Consider the following 27,282-nt stretch of genomic DNA (forward strand, 5'->3'; position numbering starts at 1 on the left):
CAATTATATTGCTTTGCAAGGCCAAGAGGAAGAAAAGCTTGTGTTGTCAAATACTAATGTGCCTGAAATGCAAGAGAAAATCATGATCAGTGAGACCCTTCTCTTTTGACAGGCTAGGTTTTCCGAACAGAACAATGCTGGAAAGAGTTTTCTGCAAGTGTTTCCCTGCAGTTGTTCTTAATAAAAGGCAGAAACTTCAGCTGAACGTTTGTCAACACTTTCTTTTTAAACTCGACTACTCAGTAGCTTGCCTTTTTGTAATGAATAATATTACATTTAATTTTAGGGAGTGCAACGTTGCTGATTTTTCCTTTTTTTCCCCCACTAGTTAGAATGGATACAGCAGAAAAGAGAGTCCATACATTTGTGCGAGTCAAGCCAACAGCTGATTTTGCTCGAGATATGATCAAGTTTGGGCCAGACAACAAGGTAGAGAAAAAGAGATTGCAAGTGTGAAAGGTTTGGAATTTGGTTTCAATTTTTCCCACAGCAATGCATAATTCTTCCATTCCTTAAGGCCACGCATAATGTTTTGGTGCATGTTGATTCACGTGTTCCTGCTAGCTGTTCTCTGCGCTGACAGCGGCTTGTGGTTTTGTATCAGCACGTGTGACTATAGAAAATGTACTTCTTGCGACACAGTCACCGGAGAAAATCCTCCAAAGGGCTGGGACTCTGACTGATCCTTGAGGAATTCCCAGTGGGAACCACAATTCCAACCTTAGAGGTCTCCCCGTGGTACATTCTATTTCTGTCCCCCCATACGCAAATTCCTCCCTTCACCTTCTCTTGCTTAACTAATAATTTCCCTGCGACACAAAATCAGACACGTCACTGAAAGGTAAACAGATGAGTGTAGCCACATTTCCTACTTTCAGAATATCTATTACCAGAAAATACCATCCAGGTCAGTAAAACTACTACTTTTTGTGCTCCATTTTCTACTTGCTTTCTACTTGGGTGGATTGTTTGTTTTTTTTTTTTTTCAGACGGTAACTGCTAAAACTCTTTATTGCAGTTATCTTCATCTCTTTTGGGGTTTCAGAGCATTGATATATACATCAAAAAAGATGCCAGGAAAGGAGTTGTGAACAACAAGCAGACTGACTGGTCCTTTAGGCTGGATGGCGTCCTTCACAATACCTCCCAGGAACTGGCTTATGAGACTGTGGCTAAGAAATTGGTGTCCGAAGCTTTAATTGGCTATAACGGTAATTTGTTGCTATTTTTATTATTTTGACACTAAGTGGAAATTTGATCTGAGGGAGAGTTCCTTTTGATGTTCCATTGGAGAAATGCAGAGGTTCCCTCCTGAGTTTATTCTTTTGCTTTTGAATCTTTTCTAGGCACGATAATGTGCTATGGGCAAACGGGGGCTGGGAAAACTTACACGATGACGGGAGCAACTGCCGAGTACAAGCATCGAGGAATCATACCCCGGGCTATACAGCAGGTACTGGATCTGAATGGGAAAAGAGGCTGGAAGAAATAACAAGGACGTCTCTTGCTGATACTTATAAAAGTGTTTTAACGTGGTGTTTTATGTTTTATGTTTATCACCACCAGTCCTTTTTTTTTTTTTCTTCATTTTATTTAGATGATGGTCATTAAAGAAATAAAGGAGCCTGTAAAACATAGTTACTTTGTACCTTTGTTTTACTACATGATGATCTTGTGCACGGTGACTTTTTCAGAGGATTGGGATGGTGTTGACTTGAAATATGCTGGTTTGTTGGTCTCATTGCTGCATAGACACGTCCCTCTCCAGAAGCACAAGTTTTCTATGCTTTGAGGGGGCAGGTCTGCTTTTCTTTAGGCGGTGATACTGCAGAATGCTCTCCACTCCCACAAAGACCACTGACACGCACGGCGTGGGGCTCACATAACACATACAACTGGAAACAAAGATGGGAGGAATTCTGTAGTTACGCTTTATTGGCATTTGCAGAGGTTGTCCCTCTTTAATTCTACTAGCTCACATAAAGTACTTGCTGCTTCCCATATGTAAGCAAGCCTTCCAAAGTGCTGTTTTCAAAACTATCATTTTGAGAAATCATATTAAAATTCTTGACTTAGTCCCGTCAACCGTCAGGCAACCACCACGCAGAATTAGCTACGCACATGCAGATGCGCTTATAGCTGCTCACAAAGTTATAAATAGCTTCTCTGGAAAGCCACAAATAGCTAATAATTCCGCCACTGACAAACTCTTTGTCTTTGTGTAGGTCTTCAAAGCAACTGCACAATCCGTTGACCCATTCGTCACTGTCCGAATATCCTACCTGGAAATCTACAATGAGACCTTGTTTGACCTTCTGTCCACCATGAGAAGCAATGGAACTGGTGACATGCAGTTGGCTGTAGTGGATTGTCCACAGGGTGTTTATGTGAAGGGCTTATCTATACATTCAGTTAGCCACGAGGAAGATGCTCTAAATCTCCTTTTTGAGGCAAGAGAAAACAAACATTACACTTCCTCTGATTGTTATGTTTCATGGAATCATAGAATGGTTTAGGTTGGAAGGGACTTTGAAGATCATCTCATTCCACCCCCCTGCCCTGGGCAGGGACGCCTCCCACCAGCCCAGGTTGCTCCCAGCCCTGTCCAACCTGGCCTTGAACACCTCCAGGGATGGGGCAGCCACAGCTTCTTGGGGCAACCTGTTCCAGTGCCTTACCACCCTCAGAGTGAAAAATTTCTTCCTAATATTTAATCTAAATCTCCCTTCTTCCAGTTTGAAGCCATTCCCCCTCGTCCTATCACCACATGCCCTTGTAAAACGTCCTTCCCCAGCTCTCCTGGAGCCCCTTTAGGCACTGGAATGGTGTCTAAGGTCTCCCCGGAGCCTTCTCTTCTCCAGGCTGAACCCCCCCCACCTCTCCCAGCCTGTCCTCCCAGCAGAGGGGCTCCATCCCTCCCAGCATCTCCGGGGGCCTCCTCTGGCCCCACTCCAACAGGTCCATGTCTCTCCTATGTTGGGGGCTCCAGAACTGAAGGTATGTTGGGGACTCCAGAGCTTTATTGGCGTAGCTGAGGGGGGAGGCAGCAGAGCAGGAGGTGGGTGGCCAGGACATCTGGAGGGAGGTTTAACCCTCCTTGTTCTCTTTATTGCGCGTAGAAGAATCGTTAACTCTTTGTAGCCATGTTCATGCAAGGAAAATGTCCCTGGCACAGAGATTCTGGAAGATCTCCATTGAGAAACACCATTTTTAGTGTATGCCAGAGCAAATCAAGTGATGGAGGAAATATGTTGGGGTGAGATCGCAGAACATAGTGGCATTGGAGATTCCAGGCAGTACCAAAATAGTGAAGGCAGCCCCAGAATCTGCCTTCATTTCAGAAGCAATGTCTGAAATACCAGCCACCTCACCAGCCCCTTCAGCAGATCGAGATCCCCGACAGCCAAAAAGACTTGTCATTACCCTGGTCATCACATAATGGTGTCAGTGAGTGACTTAGTACAAAGTGTACAATATTTGGGGTCCTTTTAGACCCACCAGCTGACCTACACTGGAATTTCTTCCCAAGAAACACACCTGCGTGTCCATGTCAGCGCTCCAAGAAGAGAGTCTTACCAGCGACATCTTTGGCAGATAGTTTGGGATGGTCACGGCACAGGTGCCGTTAGTGAGATTTTACAGCAGGGCGTTCACTCAATGGGTTAGATTTGTGAGAGGAGTTTGCTCACTTATTTCTGCATCTTTTCTTTTCTGGTGGGTGCTTTAGTTCATAAAGAAAACATGAATAAATAATTGGTCCTGTAAGCAGGAAGTACATTCTTACCAGGAGCCATCTGCTGTCCTTAAAATCTTTCACTTGTCTTTTAAATAATGGGACTGTGGTGTCCTAAGCCAGCCTCTGTCATGATGAGCTTTTTAAAGAGCAGAAGGACGATAATGCAGCTTAACTTGAGATTTGTTGACAGAAGAAGTGCAAGTGATGCCTGGGGGTCCTTAGATGAGTTCTGCCTGTGGTTCTAAGCTCACAGAGAAAGCTCCGGGCTTTGAGGAGGCTGCCCACTACGCTGTGACTCTCTTTCTTCGTTTGGGGAGCGGGGTTGATAGTATTTCCCTGGAGATCTTCATGTTCATTCTTGCTCTTGGATTTAAAATCCCTAGTGTGGAGCCAGTCACTGACCTTCAAAGGTCATTGTCCTTTGAGACCCAGGCGGACCAGTCGGCTGCGAAACCTGTTGACAAGTGCATTTCTGTGCTGTAGAGCCTTCCGTTTCCTTTTCTGCCTCGCCAGCCTGGCAGCCCAGCTCTGTGATAGCCTGGCGCTCCTAACAGGCAGTTGCAACATCATTTTCAATGTTGCTTTCTGTTCCTATAAGTAAGCATTACAGATTCATGGCCATCACGTATGTGTGTTTTCTGCGTGACATTTGAAGCTCGGGGAGCTCTTTGGTTTTCTAGAAACTGAAACAGCCAAGGGGGGTATTGCTTCTGAGCACGGCTTGCCTGGCTGTTCCTCAAAAAGCCACAGATCTGTGAGCTGAGCCTTGAAAGTGGAAATGCAGATAATGTGGTCTCTGGTAAAAGGCATTATTACAGTAAACAGGGACCTTTACCAACCGCACCGTGAAATGCTTTGAGAGGCCTTTGAGTAAGAAAACGAGGCAAATAACGGCGAGCTCCTGCTCTGACTGCTCTAACCTACTGATGGGTGTTACAGGCTCTGCAGAGTGAAAATTGAACCACTGTTTATTGAACTGTGTGGATTTCTAATTTTCCTTTATTCTACCAATGCAGAAGTTTAAAACCACTGTCTTGAATTTTGGCTTCGCTTGCAGGGTGAGACCAACAGAGTGATGACAGAGCACACACTGAATAAAAATTCATCCAGGTCCCATTGCATCTTTACTATTTATATTGAGGTAAGAGCTCCAGCAGTTTCTCTAGGGACTCAAATGGCTGCGGATCTTTACATGTCTGGTTTTTACTGTATTTCAGTTTTGTTGACTGGGAAGTACGGTTTATATTCTTTTCCCCCTCAGTCTCGTTTCAGAGTTTTCTCAGACGTCAAATGCGTTAACTCCAAAATCAACTTAATAGATTTGGCAGGCTCAGAGAGACTGAGCAAAACTGGAGTAAGTAATGGAAGAAATATTTCAGTCCATGGTGAACAGTCCGGTAATCAACATGGTGGAGGTGAAATTAAGAGTTTTCCCCACAACAGAGTTCAGCCTGTGATAAATTGGAGAGACTGTGACGAGTTGTATGTCACATTAACACATGAGAGAGTGCTCAGTTGTTTGCAGCTGCTGTCTATAATTTCTAAATCCACATGTATGTGACTCCATCCTATGTGTGCCTTCCAACCTGACCCAGATTCAGTTAGTTTGTCTGACTCTATTATTTCGATGTAGAAGAGAGGGGCAGAGCCATCAACTAATAAGACAAAGAATCCCCGATTTTCCTTTTCATTCCATGAGTGGCAATGCCAATCCCCCATTTCTGGTCACAGCAGGCAAACTGTTGAAACTTAGGCTCAACAGCTGAAAGCTCCTCAGGTCTCCTGTGATGTTCTGTATTGGTCAGGATAGAAATCGCATCAGCCCTATGAAAAATATGTAATTTACCCTTTGGGAAGGAAAGCCAGTGGTCCTGGTAGACTTGTAATGAAAACCTGAGGTCTCAAAACTTGTTTTCAAACTGAAGAAAGCTCCAGATCATGAATTTATTTGGTCTGAATTAGCTCCTTACCCTCACAGTCAAGCAGACTTGTCCCCTCAGTAAGGAATATGCTCTCTTCTGCGGTTCAGCCAGAAACACGTGTTGTGGACGCTTTGCCTTTTGATCTTTGTTGCAGTCTGAAGGACAGGTTCTGAAAGAAGCCACGTACATCAACAAATCTTTGTCGTTCCTTGAGCAAATCATCATCGCCCTGGCTGATCCTAAGAGGGACCACATCCCCTTCCGGCAGAGCAAGCTCACTCACGTTCTCAAGGACTCGCTAGGTAAGAGCTGTGCATCGCATCAGCCCCAAATACGCTTCCTAGAAAACAATGTTGTTTCAATGAGCATATTAAGTCCTAAGGCTGTAACATATAAACACATGGAACTCATCATCCTTCACAGGATGTCGGTTTTGCCTCATCGAATAAAACAGCAGGCGCAGGAGACAGTACAAAGCCCACACAGATCAAACCAGTAGAATTTCACAAAACTTTAGTTAGAGTACCTTAAAAAAACCTACCACCAATGAAAACCCCAGCATGTTACAAGCCTTTCCGGGTGCTCCTGCTTTAGCATCAGGCTAAAGATGATAAACCCGAAGCTGTGGTGCATGGTGACTCCACAGGAAAGGCTTACGCTCTTGGAATGCAGGCTGGAGACACGAGACAAGAAAGCAGCTGAAAACAGACTGTAGGCATTTGTGTGGCATAACTGAAGTCATCAGAAAGGAGAGTGACGTTTGAGGCATTCCTAGCACAAGTCTTGCGTTGTTGCTTTTAGGAAAGGCAGTGACTATATCCTGCCAGATTCCCACCTATTAGATTTAAGCCGAGGGCTTTTCAAATCCTCTGCTCCAGTTTTCCCAATTTCAGGCTTTCACGGTTTGTATTCCCATCTTCTTACCGCATCATCGCCATGTCAGAAACACATTTTACCTTTATTCTTAAGTCATTCTGTGCCACTGTGTTCCTGTACCCATAGGAACTTCAGAGGGACAGTAACAAACTGGCTGTATTATTTGTTCCTCCTTTAAACAAGTTTTGTATTTATGGTAAAAATTTTTATTTTACCAACAGCAACAGGTATAATTCTGTGTAAAGCTGAAGGTAGGACTGGAGATGATTTCCCCGCATACCAGGGGAGTAGTCCACAACATAACATCTCTGTTAAGAGGTGAATCTCATCACAAAATTTTAGGACTCCTACGTATGCCTGGGCGCCATCCTGTGCAACTGCTGTAGGTGCCCCTGCTCTGGCAGGGGGTGGGACTGGGGGAGCTCCAGAGCGCCCTTCCAACCTCTGATCATTCTGTGATTCTGTGATTCTTTTCCTCTGTTTCCGTCAGCACGCAATAGAAAACATTCCAGAAAAGGAAACAACAAAAAAACCTCCTAATTATATTCTTTGCCTTTTTATTTATTTATTTAATTAATTTTTCCCAGGCGGAAACTGCAATACTGTCCTAGTGGCAAATATCTGTGGGGAAGCTGTGCACGTAGAAGAGACCGTAAGTTGAACTGATTGCTGCAGAATTAAAGCCTTGTTCCTGCTACTGTTGCGATTGGCTGTAGCTGGGTTTAAAGAATAGTCTCTGGAGGGCTATGGCAGGAGTCCCAGAGAAACATCCTGCCTAATTCATCAGAAACATTGGATAACTCATCTTATCTCAAAGGCTCAGAAAACAGATTGCTCTCGCCAGCCTGCTTTGTGATGCAAAGCAAACAGACGAGTGGTAACTGGCCCGAGGGAAAATAAGAGCTTGAAATAGAGCAGGCACAGGCAGCTAAAATCTAAGCACACTGGATAGTGTTAATTATTAGTCTTGGTTCAACTCTACAAATGCGTTTGAGCAGGACATCACATAATGAGGTCGATGGAATTGCACCAACCTTGCTTTCAGCTGGTTCAGGAATCAGAGTAACTTCCTAACAGTAAGGTTTTTTAACCTGTGAAATAATGAAATTGGTGAAAGTCTCACTGTGTGAACTGGATCGACTTAACCACAGCTGTAACACACAGAAGGGAATCGCTTTGCTCTTTGCCAAGAAAGTTTTATGTACCAAAAAAAAAAAAAAACGTAAACACGGACACCTGTTATGCAGTTGTCTTCAAGGCAGAGATGTTTTTATCATCTCCGTGTGTCCTGATAGCGTCTAGAAACTTGTAATATTACTGAGGAGACAGCTGCTGTACTTTGCATCAAGAGGAGGAGTCTCAGCCTGCAGGGGCTTACTCCCAGGATACCACAATTGCAGGAATTAACTCTGTGGAAAAGGACCTGGGAGGCCTGGTGGACAACAGGATGCCCATGAGCCAGCAATGTGCCCTGGTGGCCAAGAAGGCCAACAGCATCCTGGGGTGCATCAAGCAGAGTGCGGCCAGCAGGTGGAGGGAGGTCTTCCTCCCTCTCTGCTCTGCCCTGGGGAGGCCACATCTGGAGCACTGTGTCCAGTTCTGGGCTCCCCGGGTCAAGAGGGACAGGGAACTGCCGGAGAGGGTCCAGCAAAGGGCTACGGAGATGATGAGGGGACTGGAGCATCTCTCTGATGAGGAAAGGCTGAGGGATGTGGGGCTGTTCAGTCTGGAGAAGACTGAAGGGGGATCTTCTCAACGCTCATAACTCCTTAAAGGGAGGGTGCCGGGGGATGGGAACAGTCTTTTTCCAGTGGTGCCCAGTGACAGGACAAGAGGGAACGGGCACAAACTTGCCCATAGGAAGTTCCATCTAAACCTGAGGAGGGACTTCTTTGCAGACAGGGGGGGGAGTCTCCCACTCTGGAGCCATTCCAAACCCGCCTGGACGTGTCCTGTGCCACTGCTGGAGATGCCCCTGCTCTGGCGGGGGGTGGGACTGGGGGAGCTCCAGAGGGCCCTTCCAACCCTCACCAATCTGGGATTCTGTGTAATTAAGGTTGAAAGCCCTTGATGTGCGTTTTGGAGTTTTTCGGATGTGTTATTTTGATCAGCAATGGGAGTGGGTATTTTTGAGGTCACGGTACACAAAGAATTGTCCACATGCAGAACAGAAAAGACAAAGACGTGATCTGAAGCTGGCTAATGCACAGAACCCAGCGTGTGCTAGAAGATACGCTTCTGGAATGAGAAATCCTATGCTGCTCCCTGCAGTTGAATAGCTTTTGTATTTCTGTGTTTTGGGATCTGATATGATTAAGTAGTAACAGATTATGAAAATTATATCCTTGCCAATCTCTCTTTCAGTTACCTAAAAACCATGTTTTTCAGTTGTCTTCTCTTCGTTTTGCTACCAGAATGAAATGGATCACAACAGAGCCAGTCATCAATGAGACATATGGCCAAGAGGTATGAAGAGGAGGGGAATGGAAGAAGGCATATTTCCTCAAGGTTCATTAATATTTAGGATAATGACCTTAAAAAACAGGGGAAAATTTGGTAGTTTAATGAATTACCAATCATGAGCCAAGCTGACACTTGCTGAATTTAGGTACATGATAAAAAGGATTAATATAAAACTTTCGTCATTGGTATTTAATTACCGTTACCTTGAATATGCTAGAAGGTGCAGTCATGCAGATGGTAACATCTTCCCTGACACGTGGTAATTCTTTTAACTGCATACGTAGGAGTCCTTAATTTTTGTGATAAGTTTCACCTCTTAACAGAGATGTTATGTTGTGGACTACTCCCCCGGTACACGAGGAAATCATCTCTGGTCCTACCTGCCGCTTTACACAGCGTTATCCCCATTGCTGCTGGTAACGTAACGTTTTTGCCACAAATACAAAACTTGTTTAAACAAGGAAATAACTTAAAGAACATTATCTATTTTGAAAGTATTTTAGATGTCCTGAGTGCGCTTTCACAGCTGAAATAGAGCTGACAGCAGTAAATGCTCTATGAATTACCGATAGCTCAAAGAACAAGTTTAGAATTATCTGATCCGTAGCGCACGTGGGGTGTGAGAGCCCTGCTGTATTTCATGGCCTGATCTCACTGGCAAGGCAAGAAACACCTGGGGAGTTTCCTCCGACAGCTTCCAGAAGAAGCTGTGCAACAAACTGCCTTTTCCCCTTCAGGCCCTTTCATTTTTGTTGAGATGTGTCGAGTGGAGAAGAGCAGCTGAAAGAGTCGTGTTTAAGGGAGCTATTGTGCTTTGATACTCAACAGGTCACTTAAAAAGCAGCTCAGTATCCGATTCTCACTGAATCCCAAGGAAATTTGAATACCCACACCTCTCTGGAAACACATTCTAAATAGTGAATGCTTGAAGATATTCCATGTTATGGAGAAATTTGATCAAATAGGAGACTCCCTCCTCTATTAAAGTTAATGTTGGAACTCAGAAAGGATCGGAGTGGACACCTGCCTACTTCTTTGCTTTCAAGATAATATCTCATAGTCCAGAACTTGACAGCCCCTACAACACCAGATCAGGAAAGCATCAAATTAAAAAGCAGGTGGCCCTTCTTCTGATGGCTTAGGCTGACTCCGCAGGCGGTGCACCCAGGACGCAACAGAAGCTGTCTTGCTGGAAACTAATCAAAGGCAAAGTGATTTCCAGACTCACAACTTCACCGATGCAAACCTGACAGCAAATCCTGGGGGAGCTGGTACACAGCTGTGATGTTCTCTAGCAGCCGGTTTAATTCTGCTTTTCAGCAGTTTTTTTCTCCAGTAGCATTTAGTTATTTGCTCACCTTTTTTTTTTTTTTTTTCCTGCCTAGGGGACTGTGAAGGCTTTGGAGAAGGAGATTATTCTTCTGAAGCAGGAACTGGCCATGCATGACAGCTTGGTAAGGAACAGGCTGCGCTGTCTTAGACGGGACCTGGTTAAGGCTTTGTCATGATCTTTGTTTTTCGGTAGGACCAGTTAACTCTGTGTCCAGTGCAATTGTATTCTTCCTTCTGCTTCCACTGCTGTCTTTTGGGGTTTGGGCAAAGCTCTGAAGATCCCACGCAGTGAGGCCGTGTTGTAGCTTCAGTCCCCATCCACTGTAGATGTTTCTTTCAGGCTCTTGAAGCCCTCCTCTTGTTTGGTTGGAATGTGAAGGGGAATGCATTGCTTTCAGCGTGCTCCCAGGTCCCATGTCCTGTCCACTCAGATGATAAGAAATCGCCATCAGAAATGAAACATAAGGCTCCCCTGGGCACAGTAGAGCAATGTCGGGTGTTTGTCAGACTAGTACTTGCTTAGCTTTTTGTAATTCACTGATACTCAGTTGTTTACCTTTTTTCTTAGGTAAATCGTTCTTTGGTGACTTATGACCCTCTGACTGACATCCAGATGGCAGAGATTAAATCTCAAGTCCGTAAATACCTAGAAGGAGACATTGATGAAATTGATGTAAGTAACTTTCTAGTAGAGGAGGACTTAAATACGAATTCCATCCCATTTTACTCCAAGAAAGAAGCAATGAAAATGTGTTCTGAAGAGGCTGTCTTTAACCCTAAAAGTGCTATAGAATTGTAATACTTTTTTTTTTAATGTTAAGGGCTGTGTCCTTGTTTTCATTCCATTTTTGCTTTTTTGGAGGCTTGAGGAGACTTTTCCTCAGTCCTGAAACCCTTTGAACTGGTCTATTTGGAACTTCTTTAAAGAATTAGTGTCAAAATTTTGCCCTGCCAATGACAAACTAAATCTTTGCAAGGTATGTTGCCAAAATATGTCCAGTCTCGTAGACAGGTTCATTAGGGCAGGGTTTCTCCCCTTGAAACTACCTGTTGACTGCAAAATGATTGTGAAAAGAAACTGCAAAAATCCTGCGTACACGTATTCCTGTGGGAGAAAACAGGAAAACAAACAAAATGTAGGAAAATGGAAGTTATAAATGCACACTTGGAGTTACTGTAAAGTTTTGTTTGGTTGTGAACAGAAGCTGCTGTGACAACAGTGCAGTAGTTGCTGGAAGACTGTTTTCCAAACAGTTGGATAACCCTTTAGTTTAAACCAAACACTTGAGAGACTCCCTCTCATTTCATGTAATCGTTATCTTCTCTCAAAGTCCCTGTTTTCTCCTCCAGCAGGCAGGAGTGGGGCAGAATAAGGGCTCACGTGAAGGTGTGTTTTACCTGAGCTGCCAAATGTGTGGGGGTGTGGAGCAGGGAAGGTAGAGAAGGACTCAGGAGTTTCACACAGGGAAGGATGTCTTCAGGGGCACTGAGGAATCTTTTAGAGAGAGGGTTGAGAACAGAGGTAGTGCATTTCATAGCTTGATCCAGTCTTTTGGACCTTGGGAGAGCTGAGTGCTGATTCCTGCTCAGCTACAGACTGCCCATTACTTGTCTGGCCATGCCTCTGCTCATCATCTCCAAAACAGGGACAGAATCACGGAATCATGGAGTTTTCAGAGTTGGAAGGGACCTCTAGAGATCATCCAGCCCCACTCCCCTGCCAAAGCAGGATTGCCCAGAGCACATCACTCAGGACTGCATCCAGGTGGGTCTTGAAAATCTCCGGAGAAGGGGACGCCCCCACCTCCCTGGGCAGCCTGTGCCCGTGCTCTGCCACCCGAACCGTAAAGAAGTGTTTCCGTGTATTTGAACGGAACTTCCTATGTTCTAACTTGTGCCCGTTACCCTTCGTCCTGTCGTGAAGCATGGCTCGACTGCACTGATTGGTTTTCATGGGAAAGAGGACAAAAAATAGTGCCCTGGCAGTTCCAAGTGCTCAGGCAGTCTTGAGCAGCCGTGAAAAGAGAAGTAGCATCATAATCTGCTGGGTCAGTAGATGCCATCTATGTACAATTATTGTCAGTCGGTCATTACATTGATAGCTGTGTGCTCCATGGAATTTACCACGGTCCGTCAGATTCCTCTCCCTTTAAAAACCTCCTCAGAGTGAGCGATGTATCCCCCTCCATCTGGACTCTCAAGTGCAGGATAAAGGTAGCTCTCTGTGAGTGTGGCTACCCAGCAAGTAGAAAGCAGAGTCCTCACGATGTGAAATATTTGAATTAGTACAGCTGACCACAGCAGAGACATGCTTGCCTGTGTCCTCACTGTGTACATCTCTTCCGCAGATAGTGAACATCAGGCAAGTCCAGGAGGTATTTAAGCAGTTCAAACTGATTGTAAGGTAAGATATCCGAGGTTGATGGATTTCATAATAAGGTTTAGAAATTCCACCAAGCTTTCGTCTGTGATATCGCACTTACTATGACATTATGAAGAATCTTTATGAGGTACAGGCAATAACTTGTAACTGAAAACACAGTTCCGCACAAATTCTGCCGGCCTTTGCACAAGAAGACTATTGCCTCTAACCTTCCAGTGCTCGTAAGTCATGTGCAAAAGCTCTTGATGATAAACTTCACTGAACTGGGGATCAGTCTCAGAACAATTTCACCACACCAGCATCTAAAAGTCATCAGATTTACTTTTCTTTTTAAGAAATCATGGCAAAGGAAGGTCATAAAGCAATTTGGAGGAGCGTGATAAGAAGGCTCTGTGGTTATTTCCAGCAAAGAGCGCTCTGATGCGTGGTGGGCGATGGGAGAAAGTGTGAAAGCGGCTATTTGAAAACGTCACTAGTGGATGATGAAAGTTGTTTTTTGGGCTGAAGGAGGGAAGGTGAATGACAGGCTGGGAAAAATAATCCTGAAAAATTAGGACAAGCAGCTTCCATGTCATGAAATAGAAGAGAAAAAAAGTAGAAGAAGGGTATTGGGTATTGCAGCGGTGGTCTGGCTGGGCAGTAGAGGTTGCTACTCACAAGGGTGACATTGGGATATTGCTGTAGAAAATCTGCCTGCCCTCGAGAAACTTGTGTGAACACAAGTGCCTGTGGTACGTCATCAGACTGGGCTGTCAGGCTTTGCTGGGACCCAAGACCAAAATGGATTTCATGGTAAAATTTTGCCTGATTATTATTTTTTTAACTTGGGACTCCTTTTATTGTTCTGAAACAGTGGGCTTTAGTCTTTTTTTAACTTGCAGATTCTCTAATGGTTTTCAGCCTTGTATAGTGTATTTAAGCCTACTGACAATGCTTTACTCCTTCCCTTTTAGTGACAATATCCCTCGGTTTGAAAATCACTAAAGTAAGGTGTCGGAGCTGAACAGAGGCAATATTATTTGATCTGGACCATTAAAAGGTTATGCTAGGTATTGAAATGGCCATCAAAAAACTTCCCTATCTAAGAGGCCTAGAGGGACATTGTAGACAAAGAAAGGAAAAGGAGAGTGGAAAGAGTTTACAACGGTTGTGGGGAAGAATAGAAGGAGCAAGGTGGGGTGTTTGAAAATTAGATCACAGGTAAAAGATAGTTTTCTTTGGAAATCTGATACTAGCAGGTATTCCAGGTTTTGACATAGGAAATCGTCCTCCTTGAACACAATGTTTTCTCCCCCAGTCAACAGGAGCATGAAGTGGAGGCCAGATTACGAAGCAAGTACACCCTGATAGACAAAAATGACTTTGCTGCTGTTGCTGCTGTTCAGAAGGTAACGCCTGGTGCTTGAGCCCGGCCCAGAATCCATCTTTGAATTGGCTCCTTTGCTGCTGAAACGTGATTTGCCTCAAGTTCTCCGCTTTTCCCCATTGGAAATCTGAAGCTCAGAAATGTTAAGGGGATGAGTGTGTCAAAAAACATGCGCAGAGCAGAGGCGCACCAATTAACAGAGTGGCATTCGTATCAGCAGAGGATTAGGCCCATTATCTGAACAGAATAATTTATTAGATGTGAATATAGAAAATATAAACTAGAAGGTGACCTGTCTGTCAATCGCTTGTAGAAGGTGGGGTCAGATCACCTGCCTCTGCTGAAATCCCTCTTTTAATCCTTATCATTTCTGGAGCAAAGTAAATGTACCATATGTAAACCATAAGTTCAGATGTGGACTCTAACGTATAGTTTATAATCTATTTTTCATTACTTATTTCCATCTGTGAAATATTTTCTCTCTGAAGTGGTTATTTCCTTGCCTTGGTTTTACCCAGTACAGCAGGTAAAATAATCGTTATCTATTATGCAGAGACAGATACTTGTCCTGTGGCCTAACTGAAGATGCTTTGAACTTTTTGGAAGAAAGGCACAAGGGAAAATGGTCTCTAACAGGCCCATTCAGGTTTTTAGTTAAAGAAGTGGAAAACAAAACTGAAACCTGATTTAGGTAGATTTTAGCGCTTAATGGCCCCTCTGTTTTATAGTTGAAGCAATATGAGAACTAGTATAGGAAACATAATTCTCTTATGTATCTTCACAATTCTCTTATGTATCTTCACTAAATGAAGACTTCTGAGGGTGCTTTTATTTCTATGACAGTAGGCCCAGTTATTCTCCCCCTAAGAGGCTGAAACATTTAGCATATGAATTTGAGGATAATTTTGGCCCTATTTTAGTTTTCATTTCATTCTTATAGGATGCCTTTCTCTGAAATACCAGGGCTGTAAAACTTTTATGGTCTAGAGAGCTACAGATCTAATGCTTCCTGGTCTGTGTTTTATTTCTTCCTGTTTCCAGGAAGGCATGGTTGATGTGGATGGCCATTTGGTGCAGGAAGAGGATGGACAGGCTTTTGAGACTAGAACTGCTCCTTTTTCCTCCAGACATGGTGGGAAGAAGAAATCCAGGAAAAGCAATGAGCAGCCCAAGTGAGTTAAGTAGCCAGACGGCTCTTCCTTTTCTCTGATAGTGTGTCATCACAGTGACCACTTCTAGTCAAGGTGTGATGGGCAGCCCATGGAGGAAGGCAGAGACGAAGCCAGCTTAACGGGTGTGTGGAGGTTTTGTGTTTCGTCAAGGATGACATTCCAGCATAGAATCATAGAATCATAGAAGGGTTTAGGTTGGAAGGGACCTTGAAGATCATCTCATTCCACCCCCCTGCCCTGGGCAGGGACACCTCCCACCAGCCCAGGTTGCTCCAAGCCCTGTCCAACCTGGCCTTGAACACCTCCAGGGATGGGGCAGCCACAGCTTCTCGGGGCAACCCGTTCCAGTGCCTTACCACCCTCAGAGTGAAAAATTTCTTCCTAATATTTAATCTAAATCTCCCTTCTTCCAGTTTGAAGCCATTCCCCCTCGTCCTATCACCACATGCCCTTGTAAAACGTCCTTCCCCAGCTCTCCTGCAGCCCCTTTAGGGACTGGAAGGCTGCAATAAGGTATCCCCAGAGCCTTCTCTTCTCCAGGCTGACCCCCCCCCCCCCCCTCTCCCAGCCTGTCCTCCCAGCAGAGGGGCTCCAGCCCTCCCAGCATCTCTGGGGGCCTCCTCTGGCCCCGCTCCACCAGCTCCATGTCTCTCCTGTGCTGAGGCCCCCGAGCTGGAGGCAGCACTGCAGGGCGGTCTCCCCAGAGCAGAGCACAGCAGACGGGCAGAATGCCCTCCCTCATCCTGCTGGCCACACTTCTGATGCCGCCCGAGATGCTGGTGGCCTTCTGGGCTACGATTGAGGAGGAGGAGACTGAGAGGAGACCTCATAACTCTCTGCAACTATTTGAAAGGACACTGTAGAGAGGTTGGTGCTGGTCTCTTCTTACAGGTAATTAATGACAGAACAAGAGGGAATGGCTTCAAGCTCCAACAGGGTAGGTTTAGACTGAACATTAGGAAAGAATTTTTCACAGAAAGAGTGGTCGGGCATTGGAATAGACTGCCCAGGGAGGTGGTTGAGTCACCATCCCTGGATGTGTTTAAGAGATGTTTAGATGTGGTGTTGGGGGATATGGTGTAGGAGAGAACTTTGTAGAGTAGGGTAGATGGTTGGACTCGATGATCCCAAGGGTCTCTTCCAACCTAAACAATTCTATGATTCTATGATTGCACATTGCTGGCTCATGTTGAGCTTCTCATCAGTCAGCACTCCCAGGTCCTTCTCCTCAGGGCCGTGTTAGGGAGGAGGGGAACCACCAAAGCTTTAGTACCCACATGACACAGTGGACTCCTCTGCGCAGTTCTTTTGTTAGGGAGATGGAAGGCGATTTGGCAAGCACTTTTCTGTATCTCCTTCAAGTCACACTATCCCCTGCAGAGAAGGCTGGTGGTGGTTGTGGAGGTGAGAGGAGGGAGAAGAACAGAGAGCTGGGCTTGACTGAGATGTGGCGTTAGATCAAATCCGAGGGGATTTGGTTTGTAGGTTCCTCTGAAGGTAAAGAGGCTTATCCTGTCTGCAGGTGTGCCTCAAGCCAGATGGGGTGGGATCGTTGTCCTTGTGATCCTTCTCGAGAGAGCTAGTCCAGCCTCTGCTGTGTTCTATAGCGTTTGCTACACGAGGCAGTCCCTCTACTGTAGGAAGTAAGGATTTGTGAGAACAAGGCTGATCTTATTCCTTGTCAGTAGATATTTCACTGCAAACTTTGGTAAAAGCTGTGTCAGACTGCTAGTTTTTGAATCACCAAAGCTAGCACCGGCAGCATGTTTTGGTTCCGGTTCCAGTTTCCTATTTCAAAGAAATTAATTAATCTGGTTCATCTTTTTCCCCCTGTCAGGAAGGAGGGAATCGGGAGCTTGCTTTCTGGGAGAGATCTGGGTGGTGTTTTACCATCAAAAAGTCAAGTAATAATTTCCACCAAGGATCTGCATCTGAAAGAGGGAGCAAGGAACCAGGATACAGCAAATACTGATGCGGAGGTCTCAAAGCCAACTCCCGTGGAGGATTCCCAGCGGCCCAGGTAAGCTTTCCCTGTAAGGGAGTTTATCCCCTTTGCCAGAGGGTGGTTTACACCGGAGTGATGGCATTGTGTTTCCCCTACAACAACTACCTGCTTCAAAGTTAGGAGGACAGATTCAGAGATCCTTATTGCTTGGATGCAGACATACGTTGTAGGACAGCAGTGGCTGTGTGGACACCCTAAGTACCAAAGTTTGTTGCTGGCGGTCACCTTCTCCATCTGCTCTGAGCTCTGTCCTACCTAGTTGCTCTTTTAAGTGTGAAGCCTCTGAAAATCGCAGCACTCTTCACCCTTTGCTTAGTAGTAAAAGTGCAGAGACCACACGTCCAGCCACAACCTTCCCCCCTCCCCCCCCGCAGTCATGAAAATGGGTGAATAGCTGCACAAGATCATGGCAGGAGGTGCCATATCAAGACAGAAGAGTGGAGAATGGCCAAAAATGCAGCAACGTGCCAGTCCTCTGCTTATACCACGACAAGAATTTAGCATGGGAGGGCAGCACTGAATCGCATTTCATTCTGGATGGAGTTGATGGGGTAAAAAATGCTACGGGTACTGAGATGAAAGACTTTTTCCAGGAAGATGTGCTCAACAGCACAAAGCTGTTCAACTCACGTGATCTCACGCAAACCAGTTTGGACACCGCTTTTCCCATCACCAGCCACCTTTTCTTGCTGAGAACCCTCAAGCTGCCAGCGCAGCAGCTCTGAAGTCTTACGAGCACCTCCACTGCCTGTGTTGTAGGTGACCAGTCCTTGCTTGTTCCTGCCGCCCAGGGTGAGCGTCGCAGTGAAGCTGTCTCAGAATTTACTCCTGAAGAATCTTAACATGTTGTCGTGTTCCTCCATGTTGTAGTATTTCTTCTAGAAATCCTGTTGCTGGCAGGAAAGGCTGCAGCAGCTGCATAAGGCACAACCCAGAGTGCTCAGTAGCTCAGTAGCTGGCTGTCAAAGCTGTAGCTGTGGCAGTCTGCCCAGTGGCCGTTGTTTACAGCACTTTGCCAGCAGTTTGGCACGGAATGCAGTCTCACGCAGCCTTTGAGGAGTTTGAAAATGTCCTTAAGAGGTCAATCAGGGGAAGGCAGTAGTCAGAGTTCTGCTTTGACCGGTCTAGACTGAGGAATGTGGAGACTTGTAGCTACTTTCTGCTACCAGATCCAGCCCGCTCACCAAGAATAACCTTGCGCAACACAGAGCAGTATCTGTGGGAGTGTGACATTCTCCTGAGGGACTCTCCTTTTGCCCAGTGTGGTTTGTGGTGAAGTAAGAGCATGTCATGGGGGCAGGTTTGCAACAAAGCCATTTCGTAGAAAAGTCAGGATTGGCACATGCCACTTGGAATTCAGTCTTTCTAACTGGGCAAGACTTAAAAGCCATGGGCGGCAGCATTGTAGAGCCGGCCAACGCATGCAGCTATGGGGTTTGGTTGGCAGAGGTGACTGGTCTGTGCTGGGATCCAGCGAGGAAAGAGCAAAGACGCTTCTGTTTAACAATAGAGAAGAACAGTATTCATTATTTTTTCTGAAAATGCAGACCATTAAAGGTCTGCTTTCCAGGGAAGACTCAATTCTGAGGCATCTCCTGAGGCATGTGGTTTCTATGTATATAACTCTTCTGGGAGTAGTACTGGGGGAAAGTGGGTATGAAGGTTGGCACAGAGATGGTGCCAGGGTGCAGCTAGCCCAGCAAGATCCTCAAAGGGCCCATTGAAATACCATCCACAAACCTCAGCTGCGGTCACTCCCATGAGCTGTGTCACGCTGCAAAGCAGAACAAACTGACCTCCCCATGTCTGTGTGCATTTTCTTTGAATTCTCTTGCAGCTCCCCTCCATCCAAGCCAGTGGCATTTGAGCAGTTTAAGGAGGAGTGTGGAAGTGAGATCAACCGGATCTTTAAAGAGAACAAAAGCATCCTCCTTGCCAGGAAGAGGAGAAGCAGTACAGTAGCGCAGAGGATCAACTTCATCAAGCGTGAGATAGAGAGCATCAGAAAGACTCTGGAGGCTCGGGAGCAGGAGCGGTGGCAGCAGGGTAAGTTGCCGTGTGGAGACTGGCCAGCGAGAATCTGACGGAAGAGGGGAGCCGCTGGTTTCAAAGCAATTCTGGTGGTGAGACCACTAGACCACTGCTGCTTTACACCCCAGCTCTGCATCTGGCCTTGTGGTTTGCCACCTGAATCCTCCACGCTTCAGCCTCATTGAATGGTGCTACTCAGGCTTTATGCCGGTGAGGTGAGCCGCGGTCAGGTTGATTCCTCACCCCATGCTTTGATTGATCAAGCAGCGTACTGCTGAGAAATGCAGGTCAGTACAGTGCAGAAATCACGAGTAGCAGGTTTGCCCTTACTGTGGTGGAGATGTACTGCATCTCCTACTGCTTGATTCCCTCTAGATTAGGGTCTAGGTTTATGAAAGTCAAAATCCCAAACTGCAAGGTAATAGAGGAAAAACTGGGATAAGTGCCTTCCTACCTTGCTGCGGCAAGATAGAATAGGTGGAATAAGCCTGGTGAGACTAGGAAGTGTGTCAGGTTTCGTGCTGTCTGCAGCAGGGCTCCCAAGGGTCAGTGTTACTGCGTTCTGCAGAGGAGTGGAGAAGAAACACCTCCGGGCATGGAGAGAAATCCAAAACAAATGGCTTTAATAGCAGAGTGGTCTAGAGCGCTCTGCCTGTGATGGTGAGGAAGTAGCAGTGGTGTTCCTTGCATGCAGGGAGGACAGCAAAACAACTCAGTTCTGTGAAACTACAGCCTTAACTATTGCCAGGCAATTAGCAGGAAATAAGAGGGAATGAGGGAGAAAAGAAATGGTCACCAACAAGGAGGTCCTGACTAGCGAATGAAGGCTGGAGAGTCAGAGCCAGCGTGAATGCTGCTCTGCTGGCTTCCATTTCTCTTCCTCCAGAGAGACTTTTATGACCATGCTTTGCAAGTGGCCTCTTCCCATAGGGTCTGGTCCTATAAGATGCAAAGCTCTTTTGGCTAAATGATGAGCAAATCACCTTGAATCCATGTCGAAGTGAGGCTCTGTCTTTTCATGGACTCATTGCTTCTTTTGGCCTTTGCTCGTTACGATGACATCTACCAACTGGTGGTTTATTGTGGATGCTGGAAAGCACAGGAATAAACTGATCTGAGGGAAACCAAGAACAAGAGATGTTTGTCACAGGGAAGTAGCACTGGCTGAACTGTCCCCAAATGGCTGATCAGCCTTTTGTCTCAAAACCCCTTAGCACGGCTGCCCAGGGAGTTTTGCAGCAGGAGCCATAAAAGCTCTAGGTGATAGTCTCCAGCAAGCTGTCATGTGGGTGTCTTTCTGCAGAGTCTGGTCCCTCCTCTTCATCTGCACGTGTCCCCACTCAGGGAGGACTGATGTCTGAGTGGGTTCAAGAGTTCAGCAGTGATTTCTGCCCCGCACCACTCCAACACTGTATTTGTTTGAAGAAAGCATGTCTAAGGAAATGTCAATTGTGTGGTTAACCTCAGTATAACTGGGTAACTACCGCGTGGTTTGAAGTATAATGACTGTTCTTTGTCCCTCTCCACTCTCATAAGAAACCTTCGTTTCCTTTCCTTACCCTCCAGGAGAGTACGTTGATGAGAAAGGACAGATCATAATTGATGAGGAGGAGTTTTTACTCATCATGAAGCTGAAGGACCTGAAGGAAGAGTACAGGTCTGGTTATGCTGAACTGCAGGACCTGAAGGCAGAAATCCAGTATTGCCAGCATCTGGTGGACCAGTGCCGGAACAAACTCATCTCAGGTACTGGCTCGCCAGGACAGTTTCTGAACAGCCTCTGGTTTCACTGGGGTGCTCAATAGCAGCTCAGTACTGACGCACTTCACCAACATCTTGTGTATAAGCTAAGCCCCTGTCATCCCCTGTTGGCATTTTTCTTACTGCCTTCCAGACTTGTTTTTTTATTGATGATTGGGTTGTTGGTTTGTTTTTTTCTTTTGACATAACACTGAATTGGTGCAGATTCTCTCTCACAGATAATGACACACCGCTCCTCGGTCACGCCACTAGGAGCAACGCTGCGGGTAAAAGCCTTTCACAATGAAGTTGACAGTAATCCTCCCACTGATGGCCCCGGTTCTCACCCTTGATTTCATTTAATAGAGATGGTGGCTAAGGAACTGCGCTGGGCCAGAGCTTTGGCTCTGGATTGCAGCTGCCTCCTCTGTACCCCCGTGAGATCGGCATTACTCAGGTTCCAGTGCCGCGGCACGAGCGCCTTGGCAGGAAGCAGAGCTTGGTCATATTAGCGTGTTCTTCACGAGCACCACCCTCGTGGTGATGAGTCACACCTCTGCTTGGGGTGATCCGTGCAAATCCGTGGTGTGCTCCGCTGCAGGCTGCTCAGTTTGAGTCTGTGGCAACAGGAGTGCGGTCCCACTGTATCTCCAGATTTGTCCCATATGATGGAAGACAGTAGGTGTACGAATGCCAGTCCCAAACATTTGGATGCTGTGCACATGGCAACACTTTATTTTCTACAAACTTGCCAGAGCACAACTTGTATCCATCAGTACATCCCACGCTGAAAGAAACGCATGGCTTGTTGCAGGAGATAGACAGGGCCAAGTCATAATTGTGCAGAAACTTTGCCACCGGTTCGCGTTGGACCCAGGTTTGGCATTTTTTGGGTGGTCCACATGTTTGCTGCTTGTTTAAACACACAGACATGGACTCATTCACTGTCTGTGTCAGCCCAGAGCGAAGAGGTCATCTCAGAGCTAAATCCAGGGTAAAAAGTCAGTGGTGTTGCATCATGTCCGCAGCGCTGAGCAAGAGCAGGGCTCTGCGTTTAACCTTGTTTGTCCTTCATGACTCCCAGGACAGAAAGCAGCCCCGTTCCTGGGGTCCGTCATGGGCAGCACCGCCCTCTTCAGGGGCTGTGGGCTCTCCCATTCCATGGGGATACGTGCCGGAGGAATGGAACAGAGCAGAGCACAGCCGCTTTGCAGCGGCCGTCTGGGAAATGCCCGGTATTAATAAGGACAGAATTCCTGCTGCATCGCAGCACCTGCTGTGTGTTATCACTGGCTATTACGGGATGGAAAGTGGCTGTTCTTCTTTAGCGTTTGGAATTGCAATCTGACCCCGAAACGTGCTGACCACTCAAAATGGCCAGCTCCCAAGCTGGATGGCTCCATGTCTCCGGGACGCAGGAGCAGTGCCATCTTGCGGCCAGCTGCCTCTTGGGTTCCACAAGCCCAGGGGACTGTCCCCAGGGCCAGCCACCGTGTCCCAGCCACCTCGCAGGCAGCAAGGCCGGGCAGCAGCCTGCCTTGGCACAGCTGATGGTGCTCTGTCCTTTTTAACTAACTTTTCTAATAGATTGAAACTCAGGAATGGGGAGTTCTGAGGTCCTGTCTGAGAGTTTAAGAGCACTGAGGTCCTGTCTGACCCACGGGTAGGGAGCCAGAAGCGCCCCACCCTTGTCTCTTCGGTCATTACAGCCCTGTTTAATGCCCCCGCACTTTACTTCGCAGAGTTTGAGATCTGGTACAGCGAGTCCTTCCTTATCCCCAAGGATGTGCAGGAAGCTCTGAAGCCCGGTGGCAACATCAGACCTGGAATGATTCCCATAAACAGAGTCATGTGCCTGGTGAGTTGTCCTGGCAGCTCTGCTTATTCTCTGCGATAACCACACGTGGCATGGTAATGAGGGCACAAGTAAGCCCGTGGGAGGAGGCGGGCATGGCAACTCTGCCCCTGTCTCTAAGCAGAGTGGCTGGCATTGAAACGCTATCTGCTGTGATGCAGAGAGCAACTATCTGGAGACACATCTTGCTTTCGCGTTAGCTTTACCGTTAAAAGGCTAAAATAGGACAGAGTGATTGAAGCACCCAGTCATCTGCTGGCTATCAGCAATCGGGCAAACCGCCCAGAGGTGCGAGGGGTAGTTGGGAGGCTCGTTGCCAGTCTGTATGATCTGTAACGTGTACAGCTGAACTATTGTGTTTCGTGTTGTGGCAACTGGTACTCAGCCAACCCTCGGTTTAGAAACTGCCACTTTGGGGTAACCGGGGTCTTTTGTTATTCCTGACAAAGCGCATTTCTCTTAAGCTTCTCATTTACCACACTTCTTCTTTGCGTTATTCTCCTCTGAAGTCATTCCAGGTTTTGTCCTTCATTGTTAAAACGACAGACTCAAAACCGTCATGCTGTTTGATAGGAATGTGGTGGCAGTGTTTCCACTCTGTCTGACACCCCGAAGTGATGCGTGGCATGGAGGGCGAAGGGAGATCCCTCCCTGGCTGCAAGAGGGAATCAGCCCTTTCTTTGTAGCTGTGACACTTCTCCATTGTTGCTGCTCAACCTCAGCAGATCACCGAGAACAGCTTGTGGGGACAGGTCCTAGGTCCGTCTCTCCTAGGAGCTCGTCCCCGCCAGGAGCAGGGGGACATCTGCAGGTGTTTGGGAAAGAGAATAAGGAGGGTGTGAGCTGTGTGACCCCTTCCCCGAATGCACAGCCCCATTTCTAGCCAACGTCTAGTGGGGGACAGGATGGCTTTGGCTTTTTAGAAGGAAAACAGAAAAGGAACTTTGTCTCCAGGTGCAATTATTCTGACTAAATCTCAGTGAAGCATTTTCTTTACTCCCTTCTAGAAAAAGCATATGGAGGGTTTTAAAGCTGATCAGAGACAGGTTCTTCCCATCCTACTGAATTAGTTCCCTGGAGAGTACAAATAACAAACATGATGTGAGAAAAAAAACATATGTAGTGAGTTTACTTTTAAACAGATTGTTGTGGTCTACCAGGCTGTGGAAGATTTCAGCTGCAGATCCAGACCTGTATGGGAAAGAGCAAAAAAAAACCCAACCCAACCCAAACCCCTTTAGATAAAGTGATGCACCTAATGACGTCAACAGGAAAACCCGGACTGACTGCATGAGTCCAGGATGTCACTCTTTGGGGGAAAAAAGGAAACCCATCATTAGTAGTCACTTTTACTAACCCAAGTTACTCAATATATTCATAGAAACTCCCTTAACGGTTTCCAGCCCTGGATTTCATGTCATCACATCGATTTGAACCCCAAAGATGAATGAAGCGTGCCTTTTAGCAACGCTTTGCAGCTGTGTCAAGTTGTTGATGTTACAGGCAGAAATCTTCAGGCGGAGGATAAACAGTGTCCCTGGTAATGTTGCTCAGTGCTGGTTTCTTCTCTTGTTCCTTTTACTGGACACTTCACTGCAGTTTCCCAATCACTGTCACTGGCTGTGCTGAGGCCCGTACTGGGTCTGGGAGGGAACCACCTCATTTTTCTCTGGAGGTTTGTTTCCTGCTTAGAACTATTTGCCCTTTTCCAGACTGACTCTTCCTTTACTGTTCTAACCCATTTGTCCAGGGCGTGCATCTTTTACTCTTGGCTTGATTCAGTTTGGCCGCTTGCCTTTTCTCACACCAGAACTTCACTGTCACCTTCTCCAGGCTACTCATGAACCCCCAGAGAAAGTGACCTAAGAATCTGCTAGAGCTATCCTCAAATCTGGCATGAAAACATTATACACAAGGTGATATCTTAAAAAATTTTACTTCTATTCAACTCATGTTCCTCTTCAGTGCACTCATGCCTTCCAGGCGGTTCCCTGGAGAAGCATGGACATGGACATCAGCTAGCTGGGCTCAGGGGGGATCATGCTGAAGCTCAGCCCTCCTTCAACCTGTGACATTATCTTGCAGTGGAAGAGAGACCGTCCTGTGGGTAGTTACAGGCAGACCATGGCCGTGAGAAGACAGCTGAGGGAACTCCCTTTGGGGCTTTACACTTGCAGATGGGTTTTGCCCAAAGTCCTGCCCAAATCTGCTCACCTGAGGCATGGGAAGGGATGACCTCTCACTTCTGAGGCTTTGGAGAGATTGTTGAATCAGCGTTCAATGCGACAAACAGGATCGGTTGACCTCTGTGTCTCCAGACGTGCGTTTTTCACATGGAGTGGGGTCTGTCTTTCTGCCGGCAGGAGGAAGACGAGCAGGAGAGGTTTGAGCGGATGCAGGAGACAACGCTGCCAGCCTGCCCAGCTTCGGTCTCGTTCTACAAGGCGAAAATGAAGACTGATCAAAAGGTAATCTCAGCTGCTCTTCAGCTAAAAACCAGTTTCAGCAATTCTCACTTCTAGCTCCGTCCCAGCAAGATACCACCAAGGCCCTGAGCTTAGCAGGACTTCAAAAAGATCATAGAATCATAGAATGGTTTAGGTTGGAATGGACCTCGAAGATCATTGACTTCCAACCCCCCTGCCATAGGCAGGGACACCTCCCACCAGCCCAGGTTGCCCAAGGCCACGTCCAGCCTGGCCTTGAACACCTCCAGGGGTAGGACCTCAACAACCTCTCTGGGCAACCTGTGCCAGTGCCTCACCACCCTCAAAGTGAAAAACTTCTTCCTAATGTTCAATCTGAACCTGCCCTCTTCCAGTTTAAAGCCATTCCCCCTCGTCCTATCGCTACATGCCCCAGTAAAAAGTCCTTCCCCAGCTCTCCTGGAGCCCCTTTAGGGACTGGAAGGACACTATAAGGTCTCCCTGGAGCCTTCTCTTCTCCAGGCTGAACCCCCCCACCTCTCCCAGCCTGTCCTCCCAGCAGAGGGGCTCCAGCCCTCAGAGCATCTCTGGGGCCCTCCTCTGACCCTGCTCCAACAGGTCCATGTCTCTCCTATGTTGGGGGCTCCAGAGCTGGAGGCAGTACTCCAGGTGGGGTCTCCCCAGAGTGGAGTAGAGGGGCACAATCCCCTCCCTCGCCCTGCTGGCCACGCTTCTGATGCAGCCCAGGATACGGTTGGCCTTCTGGGCTGCGATCACACACTGCCGGCTCAAGCTGAGCTTCTCGTCAATCAGCACCCCCAGGGCCTTCTCCTCAGGGCTGCTCTCCAGCCATTCCCCGCCCAGCCTGGAGTTGTGCTTGGGATTGCCCCGACCCAGATGTAGGACGCTGCACTTGGCCTTGAACTGCATGAGGTTGGCTTGGGCCCACCTCTGCAGCCTGTCCAGGTCCCTCTGGATGGCATCCCTCCCCTCCAGCATGTTTGCCTTGCCACACAGCTTGGTATCATTGGCAAACTTGCTGAGGGTGCACTCGACCCCACTGTCCATGTCACCGACAAAGATGTTGAACAGTACAGGCCCCAGTACTGACCCCTGAGGAATGCCACTTGTCACTGCTCTCCACTGGGACATCGAGCTGTTGACCGCAACTCTTTGAGTGCAACCGTCCAGCCAGTTCTGTATCCACTGAGTGGTCCATTTGTCGAATCCATGTCTCTTCAATTTAGAGACCAGGATATTGTGTGGGACAGTGTCAAACGCTTTGCACAAGTCCAAGTAGATGACATCAGATCGGGTGTTTATGAGAGTAACAGGGCTGCACAACTATATATATATATCATTTAACACTTTTACAGAAAATATCTCAAAACCAGCCCTTCAGTTGCTTGGGAGGAGACCTTCTCAGGGCTTCTCATGCCCTCCTTTGAGCCTGTTGGCATCTGCCACCAGTAGAGCAATGCTGGTGTGATGGGCCTTATTTGGACAGCTTTATCCAGCACCATGTGGGAAGGTTGGGAAGGTGTTTGTTGGGTTATTTTTCAGGAAAAAAAAAGCTTTTACCAGTAAGAATTCTGCTCTGAAAACCGAGCTCATGTTAAAAATCTGTTTTTGTTTTCTGTTGCCATCACACGTACACCAGAACCATGTCATCCCTCGAGCGAATGCGCAAGAAACCCGGGGTCGTCAGAGCTGCCGGGAAGAACAAACCCCTGTCGTTTCTGCACGTCATGTAGCAGATTCGGGTTCGGCCTGGAACCCAGCATGCAATGTGAGCAACATCACCTCAGAAAGTGCCCTGTGTTTGTGTCCACAATAGATTTACCAAAAATAAACAGTAGGAAAAAAAAAAAACCAAAACACCTCACCACCCAACTTTTGTGCAGCCAGACTGACAGTTATTGGTAATCAAGCCCGCTGTTTGGACAGGAACGAAGCCAGGGAGCTCAAATAGCAA

The 27,282-nt window shown here is 46.9% G+C and overlaps 1 protein-coding gene across 1 annotated transcript; it reads left to right on the forward strand.

Moving 5' to 3' along the window:
- Window positions 1-333: 333 nt before the first annotated feature.
- KIF9 (kinesin family member 9) lies at window positions 334-27,134 on the forward strand (the record flags this gene model as incomplete). The annotated part of the gene is made up of 20 exons (XM_082499437.1): window positions 334-429; window positions 1,046-1,211; window positions 1,347-1,453; window positions 2,226-2,450; window positions 4,794-4,877; window positions 4,998-5,090; window positions 5,813-5,960; window positions 7,122-7,186; window positions 8,923-9,000; window positions 10,383-10,451; window positions 10,898-11,002; window positions 12,678-12,733; window positions 14,010-14,100; window positions 15,120-15,250; window positions 17,088-17,270; window positions 19,093-19,301; window positions 20,853-21,032; window positions 22,769-22,884; window positions 25,245-25,349; window positions 26,954-27,134. The coding sequence occupies 20 exons, from the start codon at window positions 334-336 to the stop codon at window positions 27,059-27,061; spliced, it is 2,415 nt and encodes an 804-aa protein (XP_082355563.1). The 3' UTR covers window positions 27,062-27,134.
- Between the last annotated feature and the right edge of the window lie 148 nt (window positions 27,135-27,282).

The sequence above is a fragment of the Vanellus vanellus genome (assembly GCF_965231255.1).
Source record: "Vanellus vanellus genome assembly, chromosome: 2".
Taxonomy (NCBI): Eukaryota; Metazoa; Chordata; class Aves; order Charadriiformes; family Charadriidae; genus Vanellus; species Vanellus vanellus.